At 37.7% G+C, this 20,352-nt stretch overlaps 1 protein-coding gene across 1 annotated transcript in view; it reads left to right on the top strand.

The window, feature by feature from the left end:
• The first annotated feature begins 2,346 nt into the window (after positions 1–2,346).
• LOC133569915 (polycystin-1-like protein 1) overlaps positions 2,347–20,352 on the top strand; it is a 38,067-nt gene continuing 20,061 nt past the window's right edge. The window contains exons 1-20 of the mRNA XM_061922504.1: positions 2,347–2,361; positions 3,352–3,481; positions 4,828–4,997; positions 5,085–5,181; positions 7,897–8,065; positions 8,624–8,863; positions 8,949–9,081; positions 9,139–9,336; positions 13,560–13,741; positions 13,824–14,027; positions 14,115–14,278; positions 14,361–14,468; positions 15,838–15,996; positions 16,068–16,130; positions 17,231–17,407; positions 17,473–17,550; positions 17,619–17,761; positions 17,830–17,950; positions 18,020–18,143; positions 18,213–18,405. Of these exons, the coding sequence (XP_061778488.1) occupies positions 2,347–2,361; positions 3,352–3,481; positions 4,828–4,997; positions 5,085–5,181; positions 7,897–8,065; positions 8,624–8,863; positions 8,949–9,081; positions 9,139–9,336; positions 13,560–13,741; positions 13,824–14,027; positions 14,115–14,278; positions 14,361–14,468; positions 15,838–15,996; positions 16,068–16,130; positions 17,231–17,407; positions 17,473–17,550; positions 17,619–17,761; positions 17,830–17,950; positions 18,020–18,143; positions 18,213–18,405 (2,868 nt within the window). The remainder of the gene's footprint in view (positions 2,362–3,351; positions 3,482–4,827; positions 4,998–5,084; positions 5,182–7,896; positions 8,066–8,623; positions 8,864–8,948; positions 9,082–9,138; positions 9,337–13,559; positions 13,742–13,823; positions 14,028–14,114; positions 14,279–14,360; positions 14,469–15,837; positions 15,997–16,067; positions 16,131–17,230; positions 17,408–17,472; positions 17,551–17,618; positions 17,762–17,829; positions 17,951–18,019; positions 18,144–18,212; positions 18,406–20,352) is intronic.

Raw genomic sequence — 20,352 nt, 5'->3', positions numbered from 1 at the left:
ATTGAATCGGTTTTATTGAGGTAGTATAGTGAGACTTATATTCAAACAATACAACCAAGCCACGTATTGTGTTTTTTACATTATATTATGGTATGATTTTTAAGTGATTGGGAGCATTTACAAAGAGTTCCCTTATGCAGAAAAACACTGAGAAGAATCTGGTGTTTTTTGATTCTCCCAACAACTTCAATAAATGTGTGACGTTTAATTAAGTTTTTATTTTGAAATGAATGAAAGGCCTAATCAGTCATTTTATCAGCATTATAGTTCAAGCAAATACAAATCGCCAATAGCTAAAATAAATACATGAATATATTGTTTTCCACTTTTATTTTTCTTATTGTTGTATATTCTATCGCATTTGTGTATGATCAAATTGGCTCACTTTTTTATTTCCAAGCTCAGAAGCAGCTTCTTCCAAAGGCTGCTTTTCTTCAAATACAATGTTGCCGTTTTATTTTTGACAATAAACACAATATTATATATTTTAAATACGATTAAGTTATGAAAAATCAAATCCCCACTTCTAAACTTGAAAACCTGGAATGACTTAATCACGTAGCCTGTAATGTCCCGAGTAGTGAACCAACGTCTTTTTATGTCACAGAACTAAAAATAAAAATGTGTTTTAAAATATAACACACTGTTATATTTATGATTGTTGTTCAAAGGCAAGTCATGGTGGGAATGCTTTAATTGTACATTTACACACTGTATAATTTAAGCCAATACAAAATGTGTAAGTTAAGAATCTAATTTAATACCTTTCAAAATAAAAATGTCATTTGGTTATGAACGGGTAAAAATACGTAAAGCATGTCTTTAAAAATGGTTTGTGTCTGTGAAACAACACGTGTGTGACCTTTAACTTTCCTCTTCATAAATAAAAATATTTATTCTCTTGGGGATAAAAAAATAAATTTGGGTTTAAATCTGTTAAAGAGCTCAACTGCATCCACTGTCGCCTTTCTAATAATTTAAATGAATTTAAACCAGAAGGTCTATATGATGTTTATTTTGCTTCTTACCTCACGGTGCAAAACAAAAAAACAAAAAAAACAAAAACGCTGAGCCAGCACTTTCGTTCTCATTGCCTCCCCTCTTTTTTTTTTTTAATATTTCGTTGAAACCTTCATCCATCAATTCCAATAAGTAAGTACTATTACATTGGTGCTTAAAAAGGTGTGAATGAAATGTTTTAAAAAGGTGCATGTCCTTGGCTCTTAAAGAAATAAAACAAACCGTTTCATTTTGTTAAGGCAAATTGTACTTTGAAATTTGATGAAAATTACTTCAACGTCACTTTAGAATGTATTATTTTTTGTGTCGGAATCAACATTGATCAATTACACATCACCGTTTTTTTCTTCTTTATATTTATGTGGTGGAGTTAAACATAGATATTTGGGCTTTTCGTGGCTGCCATGCGCGTTGATGCCACGTTTTAGTGAGCTTCTGTCGATGAAAACAAAACGAATTCGCGCAATTATGTGATTATTGTGAGTAAAAAAAAATCTCTTTCCGCACGTCTGTTTGAACTGTTTTCTAGGCAGAGAGACATGCCGCAGTCTCACTGCGCCACCTGCCGGTCAACAGGAGAAGCGGACTCGCCTCTTAAAGGGGACGTCGGTGAAACTGCATGAGTTCTTTTTAAGGTGGACCAGCAGAGTTCTTGTAGAAGGCTCAACATGACATTTTGTTGGATTTGACAAAAGTTCCTGTCCAAAATAACAAGTGTTTTGGACTATGTGGTATTCAGCTAAAATGATGACATATACCTACAGGGGGTGATCAAGGGTGATGGGTCAAATGCAGAGAATAATTTCGCCACACCTAGTGTTTGTGTGACAATCATTGGTACTTTAACTTTTTTATTAATTTAAAGTCATGGTTTAAAGGTGATTTCATACTTTAATGCAATCTGAGCAAAACAGAGTATCTTAGCTATATTCAAATAAACGTTACACAGCATGAAAGAGGGGTTTCACATACAGACCACACATATAGCAAAAATAACACATTTTGATTTGATCATTCACCTTTCTTTATTATGACTCATATTTTATCAAACATGTTTAAACTACTCCAATGTAATTAAAGACAGGTTAAACTATTATGTTTAGGGCTGTACAAAATAACAGGTTAACCCAAAAGATTAATCATGCAACATATGGCATTAATCACACACACATATATATATATATATATATATATATATATATATATATATATATATATATATATATATATATATATATATATATATATATATATATATATATATATGCAGATTAATCACACAATTTATTCTGACTGTCCTCGCTCCTTTATCTTAATTGTGGCTGCATGGTCAATGGTCAGGTAAATGCATATAGTGCAAAGATGAGTGAAGACATTCCAACGGGTGTGACTGTTACCAAGTTAGGAGCAAATAAATGTAGTGCATTAAAGCAGCCTAAGACATTTTTAAAAATGTCCTTAAATGAAGGTGTAACATTGCATTTGTGTCCAAATATTGATAACTTACTGATAATTGTATTTATCTCACTATCTGAAATACAACTTTGTTGTTTTATTATTTATTGAGTAAATTGTGTACAACTTGAGAACTGGAAGTAAATAAGTGTTAGCAGTTTCTATGAAATGGAACAGGGCAAGATTAAATAAACTCTGCTCCTTACTCCTTTTAGAACATGTTGAAAAGATAAAGTGAAAATTGTGATGTTGTATTTACGAAATAAACTTAAACAATAAATCAAATATTGAGGTATTTTTAAAGTTAATTTGTATCAAGCAAGATACATTCAAAACTGTGATTAATGATGATGATTAATACAAATTCAAAGTTGTGGTTAATCTAATTTGAAAAATGAAACACGCGACAGGACAAATATATTGACATATCTTTTAAATGTGTTTCAACATGGCCCTAATCCTTCATATGGTTTATTCCATGTGTATAATATGTCCTAAATAATTGTTCACTGCACTTTGGATACCACTATATATTTTTTGCTTAACAATGCTGTTTTCTAATTAATAGCACTGCTAATAAGCATGATGACAAAATGGCTGCAGCTATGTTTGCAAAGGTGCACATCCATTCAAGTTGGTTAAAATTCAAGATTCTTATATTTTTCTTGGGTTTTTCTGAAAGCCTTCCCCCGCTTTCCACCTTTACCTGCATACAATCAACATTGTTGTATAAACATGCACCTGTATTCCTCCCCTTTTCCTCACCATCATTTCCTTCCTTCCTTCCTATGGTTAGCGCATACATGTGTGGTTTCTCATTAGTTCATACCATGGCTGCTTTGACCTGGTGTCTTCTTCTCCTTAACGGGTCCACAGGGGCTGCAGAAGCAGCTCAACGGGACCCAAAGTGGTTCTTGGGGTGTGCCGGGAGCTTGCTGGACCCAGTCGAGTGCGTCCATGCTGACCTTGACCCTGCAACATGCTGTGTTCTCTGCCTGGATGAAGGGTGAGGAAATATAAATCCTCCTGAGAACGTGCGTCCTTCTAGTGGACATTTTTGTTCTCAGGAGGATGGACACTTACGTTTTGATAAACTTTTTGGACAGTTCTGTTATAAATGAAAACAATCACTTTTTACAGTTCAAATGTTTTTCAGCCTAAACATTACAAGTCTGGATGTATCTCCTTCAAAGGGTTTTTTGGTATTTCCTTGCCTGTTTATTCATTTGTCACGCTACAGGACGGAAGAACTAATTCTACGCCGCATGAATGCGTCAAAAACAGAGAATTTTCAAGCAGGAAAACGTTTTGTCCTCCAAGTTTGTGGAAATCTGGCTGCACGTCCCAAGCAGGACACAGGTGAGAGGCTTATTGTGAAATAATTTTTACAAAAAATATTATAATACAAAAAATTTAACATTACATTAAAATGTTACCAAATGAAAGCTTAATTGATTCAAATGTGTAACAGACATGTTCAGAATATTTTTTTCTTTATAATTTTTGAACCAATGTATAGATACAATAAATCATGTAGATCAGAGCTGTCAAATTTACTGCTTTAACTCATGTGATTAATCAAAAAACATTATCGCATTAATCGTGTATAAACACAGATTAATCGCGCAACTTATTTTGACGGCACATGCTTCTTTACATTAACCGCAGATGATTTCCCCACATAACATTTAGAAAAAACTGTTTCGTACAAATAAATGCCGTACATTCAATAAAACATTAGGCAAATATTACTGTTGGACATTCTGATTGAATGAAATTGCATTTGTGTCAAAAAATATTGGGGTCTTTTTAAAAGTTTATTCAAATTATTTTTAATTTGCTGATATCAATTGTGATTAATAAAAATTTGCAAAAATGTAATAGATTTGATTAAAAAATGTTAGTTTGACACTGCTACCGGTAAAAAAAAAATAATCCAATGTAAAACTAAACAAAACATCCACATATTAATCTTGTGTTTTTGTGATGAATAGTTCATGTCAGTGTAATATCTCATTATTATAATTAATATATTTTAGAATATGTCAAGGACCTTTGCAAAATATTAGCAGGGGGCCCAAAAAGTGTCCCCCGGGGAAAAATAAGCAATCGATTTTTTATAAATGTATACTTAGATATACTTAAAATATTTACACATATTTGAAACATTTTCATTCAGTTTAATCAACTACAATATGTTGTATTTTTAAAGCACAATAATGATGTATGTTTGTGTTAGAATACAAATTAATCTCACATGAAAAACTGAAAAATGTTAAAGAATTTACTGACACGATTAGAAAACCATTTGAGGCATCACATAATTTTTTTCTGTATTATGTGTTTTTTTAGGGATTGTGGGAGTGAGTGAACACAGCCTCCCTTACGTCACAGAGGAGTTCTACTGCGTGACCCCTGGGGGTCAAAGTTCACAGCAGGTCAATGTGTCGGATGATGGTTCTTTTGCTGCGTCATTTCAATGGATTTTGGACCAACATAAAGACAGTAATGAAAAAGAAAATGTAAGTCCTATGCTATATTTATTTAAGATAATTATACAGTTCCATACCTCCTGAACCCCTGCGTCCAATTGTAGTCTTTGCCATTAGGCCGACTCAGGTTTGATCTATGCACCCCCCTTCTGCAGACCAGCTTCCAAAGCAGCGTGCAGGCTGGCTATGTGGGTGATCCTGTCACACTGCGGCCGTACGTGTCTGATGGACTCTGAGCACAGTTGTAATGCTTGTTGAGCCACTGAAGGGGGGGCAGAGGATTCACACCTGATAAATACTACAATTGTATGTCATATTTACAATTAAATAAATGGTTTTATTTTCTAAATCTATAGGAATTATCCCAGATCTGCACCTGCAAAAGAGTAGGTGTTCATGCAGGGTCAATAAATGTGTCCAATAATTGTGGATGGACACACAGGATAATTGACATTGTGAGTATATAGTTTGTTTGAACTAATATTAACTTATTTTCATCAATAGCCTAAAAGCTTCAAATGAAATATTTGAAAAAAAATTTGGGATGAAAACAACTGATACACATAATTTGTTTTATTAAAATCAAACCGATTGAGATACAACTAGTATGTATACTTACAGGTAGTTGGACGTCCAACAGTCGCTGACCTTCGAGAGAGTCAAGCTGGTCTTCCAGCCTGCAATACCAACAGTATTGACAGAGGTAAGAATAATGTCATTGAGCAGGTCATATTTCCTTTGGTCCATCTCACAAAAGCGGGCTTCAACGTTTTCCGGCATGACGCCCCCAAACAGATGCACACAGGGACCCCCCACTTAGATATCCAGTATAAATTGTGGTTTAAATTAAACTGGTCTTAAAAGTACCTTGTTATTGTGCAACAATAAGCTTTTTCAAATACACTTAATGTGCCACCAATAGATATCTGGCAACTTTATGCAGCAATTGCTAGCTGTCTTAAATGCTAACATGAATATAATATTATAATAATTACCGGTAGTCATGTTTTTCAATTTAAACCTGAGTGTGTAGGCTGGCCATGTACAATATAACCTGCATTACAATGTGCTAGATAAATATAATGTGTATTTAAAGGTTACTTCTTCAGTAAATCTTTGCTTTAAATTTTTGGGCATCATGTTTGTTGTGTTACTCCATTATTATTGCTATTTTTTAAAAATCTGATTATTCACACTTTTGAATTGTCATTAATTGTGATTAATCCCAGTAAATTACTGGCTTTCAAGTTTTAAATTAATTAAACAAAAATACTACATTATTTAGACCCAATTGCAATTTTACTGTCAGAAAGTCATACACAAACATTTTTACTATCCATCCATTAATTTTTTAAATAAACATAATTTATTTGCTCAAAACTTGAAAACAGTATCATCTAAAGTCCAGTTAGGGTGTATTTTGAAGTGAAATTTAACAGTGAGGACACCAGTCAGAGTCTCCTCACTCATCTTGTGCTGCCATATGCATTGACCTGTTGACTGACTTTATAGCAACCCGTGCCGCCTTTCAGGTAACGCGGTTACCGTTAAGGAAAAGGCGCATGTTGGGTCAAAATGAATTGGGTGATCAAACCGCGTCCATACATTAATTAATGTGATAATTTTTTTTAAATCACATGAGTTAACTCATTTAAATTTAAATGTTTCCATTATATAATTATTTTTCCTATTAGGGTTTTTTTAATGTTAAATTTGAAAATGTCCATGTCAAACATTTTTCACGGGTGCACGAGACACACTGGCAGTTATTATACAATATCCCAAAGCCAGACATGACATACAAGTCCTTAATTTTTCAAAGTACATAAAAGCATGTTAATTCTTTTTTTTCAAATCATTGTACCCTAAACAAAAATATAAAACATGTAATGTTTTTTCTTTTATTTGAACCTTTTGAAGGCCTTTTGATCAAATTATGTTGCGGTTTTCAATTAGTATAAGTTTGTATAACAAAAGTTATCTTACTAATTTAAACATGTGACACCTGATCAAAAGGCATTCAGAAGGGTAAAAATATTTTTTTTTAATATTTTTGATTAGGAATAAAGTTTATTGAGAAATCTGAGCAAAAAGATTAACCAAAAAATACATTTTTAAAATCTTTTTTATGCCCTTCACAAATTTAAGGACTGTTTGGCTTTTAATTGAATTAAAATTGAAAGACCCCACAGGGTTGAATACATTCAGATTTGTGGACAAATTGAGGTTTGGGGGAAATATAAAAAATATACCGGTAATTCAGTAAAAAAAGTCAAACAAAAAATAAATATCCTGACCCTCCTGCAGTCACTCTCTGTCTTCTACAGTGCAACATGCAAGTTCAGCAGGGTCAAACTGTTGCCATCGTAAAATATTTTTCTTAAATGTCTGAAAATACAGCAATATTAACATGAGCTGTCATATAAATGTAACACCATAAAGACCCCGCAATTATAATGACAAAGGTGTAAAACATTGTTTTTACTATAACACAAGTGTAAAAAGAGATTAACTACTCAAGTAATGTAAATGAGTAAATAAAGCTTTCAACCTTTAAAAAATATTGATTTATTTTTTGTCTAAAATTCCTTGTTGAAGCTGCTGTTTTTGGAAATATGTGAAGTGAAGTGTGAATTATATTTATATAGCGCTTTTTCTTTAGTGACTCAAAGCGCTTTACATAGTGAAACCCAATATCTAAGTTACATTTAAACCAGTGTGCCCAAGGACACAACGGCAGTGACTAGGATGGCGGAAGCGGGGATCGAACCTGCAACCCTCAAGTTGCTGGCACAGCCGCTCTACCAACCGAGCCATACCGCTTCAATAAAATAATGGCATCATAATTTGTGTGCATATTATCCAACATTAGAATGTTTGTTCAGATTTAAAAATGTCAAAACGTGATTGCTATTTGATATCTGTTTAGGAGTAAGCATTGATGCAGCAGGTCAAGCTCATCCCACTAATACGGACGTGACCTTTGAGGCTGTGGGTGACATGCGGGAGCCTGTGGAACTTCTGTGGAATTTTGGAGACTCGACTTCTGTTAGAACCACCACCAAGAATGTCACAAAAAGATACAACAACCCTGGAAGGTGTATGTTTTGCACACTGAATAGCTGACTTAACGGAAGTGAGAGTGATAGCTTATTGTGGTTATTCTCAACCAGAGTGCCGTGGCACATTGGTGTGAAATTTTTCAGTTTACCCTAAATTGTCCAAAAAGTATTATTTATTCCGCAACCACTGTGCCTCAGCACATGAGTGGAAAATATTTAATTAATTTTGCCCTAATTTGTCAAAAAAAGTATTTATTCCCAACCACCAAGCTGTGGCACATCTGTGTGGTATTTTTAAATTTCCCCTAATTTTTCCATACAATGTTTTCTACATTTTGTTGCATATTTACTTTTTTTTTTTAATCTACGCATACTGTGATGACAATCCAACAATTGCCCTTCCACTAGTTAGCTGTAAGTACATAATTAACCAAGTATCCACATGCTGCCATCAGAATAAGTCATATATTCAGCATAGTCAATATATTGGATATGTTAGAAAACTGTCATGTATTCCTCATTCATTACCAATATTCATATGTTCATATGAAGTCATATCAAATGCAGCTTGTATGTATATTTGTTCCTATGTAGGTATAACATAACAGTGGTGATGTCTGATGGTCGCAGCTCCCTCACCTCCAGGGTCTTCCCCTTATTTGTGCAAAAACCAGTGAAGCTTAACAAGCTGGTCCACCAGGCATCTGTTCTTCAGAACCACACCACCACGGTGACCTGCAGGGTCAACACGGGCACTGATGTCACATTCCTGTGGCGTTTTGGCGATGGTACAACGAGGACGGGACAGAGCACAGAGCAGCACGTTTTCCTAAGGTTCGGAAGGATGAGGATTCAGAAATACAACTCATATCGAGTATTTCAAAACATGAAGTGTTGGCCTTACCATTTCTGGTTGCAGGACTGGAGAGTTCCAATTAGAAGTAACCGTGTCCAACCGAGTCAGTTCTGCCTCCCTGAGGGGCATCATCTTTGTCGTGGAGAAACCATGTCAGCCTCCACCGGTCAAAAACATGGGGCCTCACAAACTACAAGTAAGATGTTCTTCTTGTTTTCTTGTGCATATTCATGTATACATCTACGCCACTCAGGTACGAAGACACGAGTCCATTCATCTGGGAGTGACTTATGAGGATGAAATGGACTGTGACGTGTCAAAGGGCCTCCGTTACACCTGGACGTTGCTCGATTCTGCAGGACACATTTTGCCTGTAACGGACGCTCATCACCAGAGGCTCATCTTGCCAGGTCATCTTTTGCACTACGATACTTACACAGCCATAGCCAAGGTGAGAAACAAAGTACACATTTATATACCATTGTTTTTTTATATTAATGTCGGTGGGCATTACTGACGTTTGTTGTTCGTGATGGACTTTACGAGGAAGTAAAAAGTGGATATTTTTCAACACTACGAATAATGATTGCACAGTTACAGCAAATACATCATTTGTATTCAGTAGCAGTTAAATTTACTGCACTTAAGTAAAGCACAACTGTGAAAATATCCCATTGAATGAACAGTGGGATTTTAGTTTGTAGAGGTTGTATGTACATATGAACAACATTACCAACATTTTTAATTATTTTACTTAAAGACACATCAGACTTTAACAGGCAAGAAAACTGTTTTTATAACTGTTCCAACGTAAGCAACTGTTTTTTTTGTATGGTGCACAGATTAATTTGATTTAACTTGATAAATTATACAATTGCATCGTGATATTTATTCTGTGTGTGTATATTTATATATATATATATATATATGTATATATATACACATACATATATATATATATATACATATATGCTGTGTGTGTGTGTGTATATATATATATATATATATATATATATATATATATACACACACACACACACACACATCCATCCATCCAATTTTCTACCGCTTGTCCCTCTCGGGTTCGCGAGGGGTGCTGGAGCCTATCTCGGCTGCATAAATTTACAAACATGTTTAATTGTATAATTAAAATCTAAATATTTTTTTACTTTTTATGAAACAAAACATATATTTAATAAAATGCAGTGTTTGATTAATTCAATTACATATAATTTAATGTGTAAGCAATCAACAAATATGATAATAATATATAACAGATAATCTTGCAGGATCCATGCAGAAAAATGAAACATTTCATAAGAGAGTATATGGAAAACTGTTCCTTCGATTATCGCAAGAGTTAAATGCTATCCAGAGCCCCGTGGTAGATGCATTTTTGAAAGTAGGGAATATTTACTTAATGATTAACACAATGATTTAAAACACTCCACATGCTGTTAACCTTTTCCACAAACACCACACTTTTATTGTTTAACAGTAACATGAAAAAAAATTGGTTGTCACAAATAATGATGCTAAAAAAATGTGTTACGAATTAAAAAGTACACACATAACCACTGACACTACACCTAGCAATATATATCCATCCATACATTTCCTACCGCTTGTCCCTTTTGGCGTCGCGGGGGGCATATCATTGCAGCTAATTTTGCCATTAGTGGCTACTTTATAAATAAATAAAAAATATTCCAGGATTTAAGAAATGGCTCGCAACAGACAAGATTTGGATAACACTACTTTCCTTTCGAGGGGGAAATGTGTTGTTGGCAACGTTTATATAGAAATGGCGCGTAAAAGAAAGGGCTACCAACTCGGAATCGGTTTCCATCGTTCACTTAAAAGAACCGTTCTAAAGACTTGACATGTTCGCGAACGTCACATACGCCGACATGCTTGAAACACAAAACCTGGACTTTCCTTCCTGTGTTTTTTTTTTCTCACGTCGACGAATGAACATAATCACCCGAATGAAGTGAGTTGTAAAGCTACATTTTTTGGACAGGTAATCGACTATTGCATTTTGAAAGGAATTATTTCGACGGCAATGAAACACAAACGTCAACAGGTGTCGCCATTAGAAGCGGTAATGACTTACCTCGGTAAACTTGAGATTTTCAGAGTCCACTTTTCCAGCAATGCTGTGATGCTTCTCCGTGCACTAGTGGTTGATATTTGTTAGTATTCATTTTTACTTAATGAAGAATGGATGGATGGAAGATAATTAAGCAAAAATGCTGACGGACTGATAGTCTGTCCGGTTCCCGCCCGTTTTCGAATTTCCTCTTTCCAATTTTCCAGCGATGTATCTTGGAGCATGCGCAATAGCGTGAACATTGTAATGCAGATTCGTCAAAACATGAGTGTGAATGTTGGCCCTGTGATGAGTTAGCGACTTGTCCAGGGTGTAACCCGCCTTCCGCCTGAGTGCAGCTGGGATAGGCTCCAGCGCCACCCCGAGCGTGACAAGCAGTAAACTTTTTTTTTTAACCATGTTATGTAGTTTTTATTCAAATTTGTAATTTATAAAAAAAAAAAAACAATAAAGAAAACATCTTTACTAAATCAAACAATAGGGCTATTTCAAGTCTGACGTTTCTATGTAGTCACGATGGAGTAATTAAAAAAATATATATATTATATAATTTATATTGTGGGCAGCACGGTAGAAGAGGGTTTGTGCGTCTGCCTCACAATACGAAAGTCCTGGGTTCGATCCTGCGCTCGGGATCTTTCTGTGTGGAGTTTGCATGTTCTCCCTGTGACTGCGTGGGTTCCCTCCGGGTAATAATAATAATAATAATAATAATAATAATAATGGATTAGATTTATATCACGCTTTTCTATTGTTAGATACTCAAAGCGCTCACAGAGAAGTGGTAACCCATCATTCATTCACACCTGGTGGTGGTAAGCTACATCTGTAGCCACAGCTGCCCTGGGGTAGACTGAGGGAAGCGTGGCTGCCAGTTTGCGCCTACGGCCCCTCCGACCACCACCAATCATTCATTCATCGTTCATTCACCAGTGTGAGCGGCACTGGGGGCAAGGGTGAAGTGTCCTGCTCAACGGCAGCGATTTGGATGTCAATAGGTGGGAAGCGAACCTGTAACCCTCAGGTGTCTAGTACGGCCGCCCCTGTACTCCTTCCTCCCACCTCCAAAGACATGCACCTGGGGATAGGTTGATTGGCAACACTAAATTGGCCCTCGTGTGTGAATGTTGTCTGTGTATCTGTGTTGGCCCTGCGATGAGGTGGCGACTTGTCCAGGGTGTACATCACCTTCTGCCCGAATGCATCTGAGATAGGCTCCAGCACCCCCGCGACAAGCGGGAGAAATGGATGGATGGATGAATAATTTAAAATTATTCACATTTTAAGATTTTATTTACATTCACAAAACAAATGCTGCTGGGGGAGCGGGCTGAGAGTGAGGGACGCAAACAGACTGGACAAGTTGGTAGAGAAGGCCAGTAACGTGGTGGGAGTAGAGTTGGACTCTCTGGCGGTGGTGTCAGAGAGAAGAAGTCTAGCAAAACTCCGAGCCATTATGGACAACACCTCCCACCCACTACACTTGGACCTTGCGGAGACAATGAGCACGTTCAGTGGAAAGCTCAGACTCCCTAAATGTAACACGGAACGACACAGGAGGTCCTTCATACAGACAGCCATCAGACTGTATAATGCATATGTTCCTTCTTGACTGCACTTAAATGTAGAATATATGTAGAATATATTTATATTATTCATATATTATATATTATATATATAATATATGTCATATATTATTAACTCTCGCGGCTGTGTTGGAGCCACTATGGATTGAACTTTCACAGTATCATGTTAGACCCGCTCGACATCCATTGCTTTCGGTCCCCTAGAGGGGGGGAGGGGGGGGGGGTTGCCCACATCTGAGGTCCTCTCCAAGGTTTCTCATAGTCAGCATTGTCACTGGCGTCCCACTGGATGTGAATTCTCCCTGCCCACCGGGTGTGAGTTTTCCTTGCCCTTTTGTGGGTTCTTCCGAGGATGTTGTAGTCGTAATGATTTGTGCAGTCCTTTGAGACATTTGTGATTTGGGGCTATATGAATAAACATTGATTGATTGATTTATTGATTGATTGATTATTATTATTGTTTATTGTGAGCGAACTGTGGAGCTGAATTTCCCCCAGGGATCAATAAAGTATTTTCTATTCTATTCTATTCTATTCTAAATATATATTGGGTCAACTAAACACGTTCAAGCCTGACATTTATCATTTATCATATTTATAAGCTATATCAGCATATTCATTTTGCAAATACACACATTACAATCATAATTTAGGACAAAACTGTGGGAACATGTGTTTTTGGGGGACAGTGTGGCAAAGTTGGTAGAATGGCTGTGCCAGCAACCTGAGGGTTCCCGGTTTAATCCCCACTTTCTACCATCCTATTCACGTCGGCTGTGTCCTTGAGCAAGACCTTTGCTCCTGATGGGTCCTGGTTCGTGCGTTGCATGGCAGATCCCGCCATCATGTGAATGTGTGTGTGAATGGGTGAATGTCGAAATAGTGTCAAAGCGCTTTGACTTCCCTATAAAGGTAGAAAAGCGCTATACAAGTATAACCCATTTGTGATTCAACTATGATGCTGATGGTGAGCAGGTCCAGGTTGTTGGCAGTGTGGTGTACAGTAACTACAGTGTGAGAGTTGAGGTGATGCCCAGCTCTCCTGTGGCTGCCGTCCACGGTGGCACCAACATCTTCATTAACAACAGCAACGTCACCATGGTGACACTGGATGGGCGGAAATCATACAATCCTGACTTCCCCATGAATCAAATCAGGTGGAGTAATTTTTTAACCCTTCAAGTATGATCATATATTAATTTAAATGCTTATTTCTGCAAATTTCTAATTGAATCATAGCTTTAAGTGGATGTGTGAACCAGTCAGCTCCATCAAGAGTTCCTGCTTTGACCATCATGTCGTTACTTCTTCCGCTGTGCTCAACTTTCCAGTGAGCTTCCTGAAATACAACTTTGATCAGTATCGATTCACACTCACCGTTTACAGTGGGGAGCAATCAGCTTCATCAGACACCTTTGTCACGTTAATGCCGAATGTCATCGGGTAAATGGCGGCAAATGACACCAATTACTGTGAACTGATTGCACCTTAATCCTGGTCCCCACAATTATGTGAATGTTTCCACTTCAGCAGGGTAACAGTGTCGTGCCTTCAATGCGAAGGAGACCAAGTCAACTGGGATGAGTCTTTCACCATCAAAGCCTTGTGTGAAGACTGTGAGGTTCCCTCACACCAGATCCAATACTTTTGGACTCTGTACTTGATCAATGCGTCCTCCAAACCCGTGGAAGAAGGTAAAACACATTCATCCTCCTAAGGAAAGGGTTCAGGTTATTTTAATTAAACTAACTTCTTTTATTGCGTGTTATACCCTAGTCCTGTTTTGTTCTACGGTGGATCTCAGCGCTCCATCCACTATGAAAGAGAGCACATCCTCACCTCCTCGTCCGCCAAGAAAGACCAAAAGCATGGTTCACATTGCTGGTAGGTAAACATTTTGTACAATGCTGATCATATAAAGCCCACTCCTGATTAAGGTTTGGCAGAACTGCCAGCATTAACCCAGCAAGATCTGGTAAGCTCCACAGAAGTACTATATTTTCCGGACTAAAAGCCAATACTGCAGTTTTCCTACGTTTTGGACTAATTTATGGATTTTGCTTCACGAACGGCCATAATATTTTGTATTCAACAAATCATTTTCATAAAACACAAGCAGATACACTGAAAAGGATTGTTATTGTTTGTGCTATGGCGCCATCCTTTGGACGACTTTGTTCACTGCAGGTGTTGTGGATTGAACATCTACACTACTTCAGTTCAGTGCCTTGAATCGAAAGTACAAGTGCCATTCTGTCTTCTAGTCGTCCATAGCGTTTCTACTCATATTGTTTCTTCATTCATCACTCCAAGCAACGTTTGTGAGTCTTACAAACTAAAACTATTCATACTGACTAAACCGTCCAATGTGTGATGTCTTTAGGAGCGTTGTCATGCATATTTGTACATGCTATCATAATGTAATCAAGCAAGCGTTAGCATGAGCTATTATGCTAGCATGTTTGCGAGTGTCTGTGTTAATATTAACTTACAACATTTTTTTGTATTGTTTCAATTTCACAAATTCCTCAGTAAATTCCAAAATATTTCACTGTGGAGTTAGTGAGTCTGTTTAACTGATTGGAGAGCTACAGGTTGCTTCCGCAGCTAGTGGGTCCATAACGATGACTTCTATTTTGTTTGATCAGCTGTTTTACTGCCCTGTTACAGGCACTGTTTGGAAAAAAATTAGGTACTTAAATATTTACAAAAAGCTTTCTGCGTAAATAACTAATTTCACAGCGTTTATATTACGTACTGTGCATCAGAAAATATCTTTACTTCTAAAAGTTAGTACGTGAGGCTTATACACCACAACGCTCTATAGTCCCGAAAATACAGTACTCACCATCTACATGATCTCTCACAGAGACATTATCTAACAATGGTAGTGATTTATACAGTATATTATTATTAAATGGTAAATGGATTATACTTGTATAGCGCTTTTCAACCTTCAGGGTACTCAAAGCACTTTGACACTATTTCCACATTCACACACACACATTCACACACTGATGACGGGAGCTGCCATGCAAGGCGCTAACCATGACCCATCAGGAGCAAGGGTGAAGTGTCTTGCTCAAGGACACAACGGACGTGACTAGGTTGGTAGAAGGTGGAGATTGAACCAGGAACCCTCAGGTTGCTGGCACGGCCACCCTCCCAACCGCGCCACGCTGTCTACTCATTGGCCGAATGGAAGTGGTGATTTTGTATTAGTTATTTAACAGCTGATACTTTTTGCTGGTAGGAGAGGAGCTCAGCCTGAGTGAATCTTCGTACTCTTCTGAACATCTTCAGTTTGTCCTGAATGATGGTAGCATCCATTTTGATTTAGAAAGGAAGCCTCCTATTGATTACGACTCCTTTGCTGACTGGGAGTTTCCCGCTGTTGAGACTCTCGGACAAGGTACCTTCAAGGCGCCGCCATCACTGTTATCTGAGAATCAGATATTAATACTCGCCAATATTCTTCTACAGATTATAATGAACCCTTCCAAATGGCAGAAGGAGACCCAGCAACCTCAGCGGGAAGACCAACAGGTACAAGTAGCTAATATTGTGGCTAATACCTCGCATTTCGTACACCCCATTCTTCATATCATTCTGTGTTTCACGAAAATCTTGCCGAAATCAAATATTGCTCGTGACAAACTAGCCAATCTCCCTGTGTATCATTCCAGGGAATCTAGTGCCAAAAAAAGTAATGCATGGGTTGGTGATTAGGTCTCTGTAATTTTTTAAATTGAGTACGGTCCACCACAGGGCCAAATAAAGTTGCAAGTACCAGCACTTTGATTAAAAAAAAAAGTGAGAAACACTATTGAATTCAAGAAAGATCTTGCAGAAAAGTACAAAAATATGTATACTGTGAGTAATAGTACTCCCTCCCTTTTTCCCTCAAAATTCGTCGCCGTCTTTGCCAGCAAGCGTTTTCAATAATGGTAAAAGGGATGTTAACATTACTTTTATCGCTAGTGAAAAGCACCGCAAAGTAACAAAAATGTAACCAAACGCCCCTCTGTGAGAATGTTTTCTTTCAATTAAATGAGAAAAGATGAGCCAATTAACACAGAGACCACAAGACAGATACCGAATATTTTGGATAGTGATGGCACCAAAACGAAGAAATCAAACCACCGGACCCAGTTTTTCCAACTGGGGAAAAAAAAACTGCACTTCAGAATTTTGAATATTTATTGAAGTGTATTTTTTTTGCCAACAGATTGAGACTCAATTTTATTTTTATTGTTTACTTATTATATACTTACTACATTTAAATGTTTTTTCACCTTGTAATTACAAAGGTAATAACACAAATACTGAGAAATCACAGTTTATTGTGTTTGAAAGGAACATTTGCATTATTATTATTATTATTATACATGATGATCCCATTAGTGATCAATTTGGTGTCAAGAAATTATACCGACTATCGTTTATCTGCAAAAATTTGTAGGACAAATATGGTCCAGCAACATATAATATCAGCCTGGGTCTATTACTAACTGCCAGGCAAACTTTTTTTTCATTATTTCTTATTGAAAGAAAGATTGTTTCCATTTTTATACGATTTGATTTTCGTCAAACCTTTTGAAATAAAAACAAAACTATTAGTGTGTTAACTAATAGTGTTCTCTCAGGTGTGGGTGGTCAGACCTTGAGTCCAGGAGATGACTTTAACCCAGGGTCACATGACACAGAAGGGAGTAATCTAGTGGAGTCCAGTTCCAGTCGGCGAGCGAATCGGGAGATGACCCTGCTTGACCTCCCACGAGGCCCGGTGGAGGCGGGGTTGTTTGAGTCCTACACCGACACAGGTAGACACAAGGCACAGAAAATGTCCTCTTATTGCTCCGGTCATCACACTGTCACACTTTTACAGGAATTTCCTCCCCGTTGCTCAACTTCAAACCTTTCAGTCTGAGAGCAGGGACTAGATACATGCTGGAAGTCTTCGCCAGTGAGTCTTGTAGTCATCAGTTTTTTACTAAAACATCAAGACGTTGACATCTATATACCTTATGTAAGAATCTCAGGGTAGCGTTTTGGGCCGGACTCAACTATTCTTGAGAACAAAGCCTGTTCCTAAAGGAATGACATGCCAAGTGCAACCAAGTAAAGGGATGGAGTTGTACACACACTTCAGCATCTTCTGCACCTCAGGTAGAGAGGTATGATAATTTACTATTGTTTAATTCTCTTTGTCAACAGCTAACACGCTATTTTTATGTTACTGAAGGACTTACTGTATGAGCACAGCTTTACTATTGGTAAAAACCCACCTAGGATGTTGTACCAGGGCAGAAACTTCCAGTATTACTTCAGCCTTCCTTCTGGAAACAATGTTGATGACTACAAAGGTGAAACATTAATGTCATTGTTTAGAATCCATATTGTTTCCATTGATTAACGGTGTATTGTTTATTTAGTTACTATTTACACAAAAATCCGAAGCAGCACGTACGGGTCCTCCACCAGAGTTTGCCCAGTGACTGTCCAAGTCCTGCCCAGCTTCTTCAGAGACGTTTCCTTTCACAATCCTGATGTGGAGCTGTAAGCAGAAATAATAGTTTTGTTGCTGAAAAGCCTCTTAAAAAAATAAATTTTCCTTTTTGTTTCCAGGTGCCAGTCAGGTCTGAAGAACCTCTCAGCGCTAGTCCTTTGTGGGAACAGTGCAGAAATACGAAATTACATCAGTCTGTTGTCAAGCATTCTGAATAGACTGAGCTTGGACAGCCAGGCTGACGAGCACTGGCAGAGACATGTGCGCAGTGTGCTCATTAGCACAATGTGCGAGCTGGAGGGAAGTGAGAAGGTACACAGACACAACAACTCAAACTACACAGTGGCAAAAGTTACACACCACTAAAACAACAAAGCGACTTATGGAGAGCACAGTTTTCCTGTATCTCAATACATTAGTATATATTTAAAAATTTTGTTGATTTCAGTGGTTCAGTGCTTCTATTCCAGTAATTCTCAAACTGTGTTACTCCAAGTGGTATGCCAAAAATCACATGATTAAATATATATTCAAACACAGTGTTATTGATCAAACTGTGTGTAATGATACAGTAGCCAAAAATAATAAATCCATCCATTTTCTACCGCTTATTCCCTTTTTGGGGTCGCGGGGGGCGCTGGCGCCTATCTCAGCTACAATCGGGCGGAAGGCGGGGTACACCCTGGACAAGTCGCAACTTCATCGCTGGGCCAACACAGATAGACAGACAACATTCACACTCACGTTCACACAGTAGGGCCAATTTAGTGTTGCCAATCAACCTATCCCCAGGTGCATGTCTTTGGAAGTGGGAGGAAGCCGGAGTACCCGGTGGGAACCCACGCATTCACGGGGAGAACATGCAAACTCCACACAGAAAAATCCCAAGCCTGGATTTGAACCCAGGACTGCAGGACCTTCATATTGTGAGGGAGACGCATTAACCCCTCTCCCACCGTGAAGCCCACTTGGTAAACAATGGTAACAATTTGCGAACCACTGTTCTATAGAATCCAGTGTTGCCAGGTGGAAAATAAACAAATTATCTTACCGGAGGACTGTATTTTGAAGAGAAAAATCCCACAGACTATGTATATTATAATTTATAATGCAGTATTACCTTTAAATAGCCCGAATGCAGCTGAGATAGGCTCCAGCGACCCCCCGCAAACCCACAAGGGACAAGCGGTAGGAAATGGATGGATGGATAAACTAACCACACTGTAGGGAACACCGCCCACACATGTCTGATGTTGTGAGACAGTGCACAAATATCAGGCGGAGTGCAGGATCTATCCGGTTTGTGTTTGCTAATAGTCATGTATTGAAGGGCTCAAATTATCGTACATGATGGTATTGTATCATACCGGGGGTAAAATTATCATGTAAATACGATCATTATTGCACTTTTCTCCCCGTGAATGCATGGGTTCCCTCCGGGTACTCCGGCTTCCTCCCAGCTCCAAAGACATGCACCTGGGGATAGGTTGATTGGCAACACTAAATTGGCCCTAGTGTGTGAATGTGAGTGTGAATGTTGTCTGTCTATCTGTGTTGGCCCTGCGACGAGGTGGCGACTTGTCCAGGGTGTACCCCGCCTTCCGCCCGATTGTAGCTGAGATAGGCACAAGCGCCCCCCGCGACCCCGGAAGGGAATAAGCGGTAGAAAATGGATGGATGGATGGATTGCACTTTTATGGCAATGCTGATATATCAACTGCCCACAAAGTGTAATATTTTAAGAACGTGTTTCTTAATTTCTTAAACATTTAACTGATTATAGCTCAAAGCAAATAAAAAAACAAAGGTTTTCATGATAAGGAAAAATGTGTCAAAAAGTTTAATACCGTATTTAAACTAGGAGTATATCCGATAGCAGCAAAAAACAAATTTCAACTTGCTTCTAAAATCTCTGATTTAGGCGCCGATACAAGTAGTCCAGCAGTCGGTTTACTTGTACAAACCATCCAATAAACAAACTAGGTTGGTCTTTTCTTGTTTTTTAGTGAAGTAATTTACAAAACATGGTGGGCATTCCACTAGGAGCTAGCAGCTACACAACAGCCATTCACAAAATAGAAGACAAGCTACATACTTAATAAGTGTCCTTAATTGAACAATATTTCAGCCTAAAACACCACATTTGTCAATATAAACAAGTATCAAATAATTATAGTTGCATATCACTCACAGTACACATACAGTTCAGTTAATTTTTTCATTCATTCATAAAAAAAGCAAACAAAGGAATAAAATTAA

This window comes from Nerophis ophidion, linkage group LG15 (assembly GCF_033978795.1).
Source record: "Nerophis ophidion isolate RoL-2023_Sa linkage group LG15, RoL_Noph_v1.0, whole genome shotgun sequence".
NCBI lineage: Eukaryota > Metazoa > Chordata > Actinopteri > Syngnathiformes > Syngnathidae > Nerophis > Nerophis ophidion.
The sequence above is the reverse complement of the archived record's forward strand: the minus strand, read 5'-3'. Positions and strand labels throughout refer to the sequence as shown.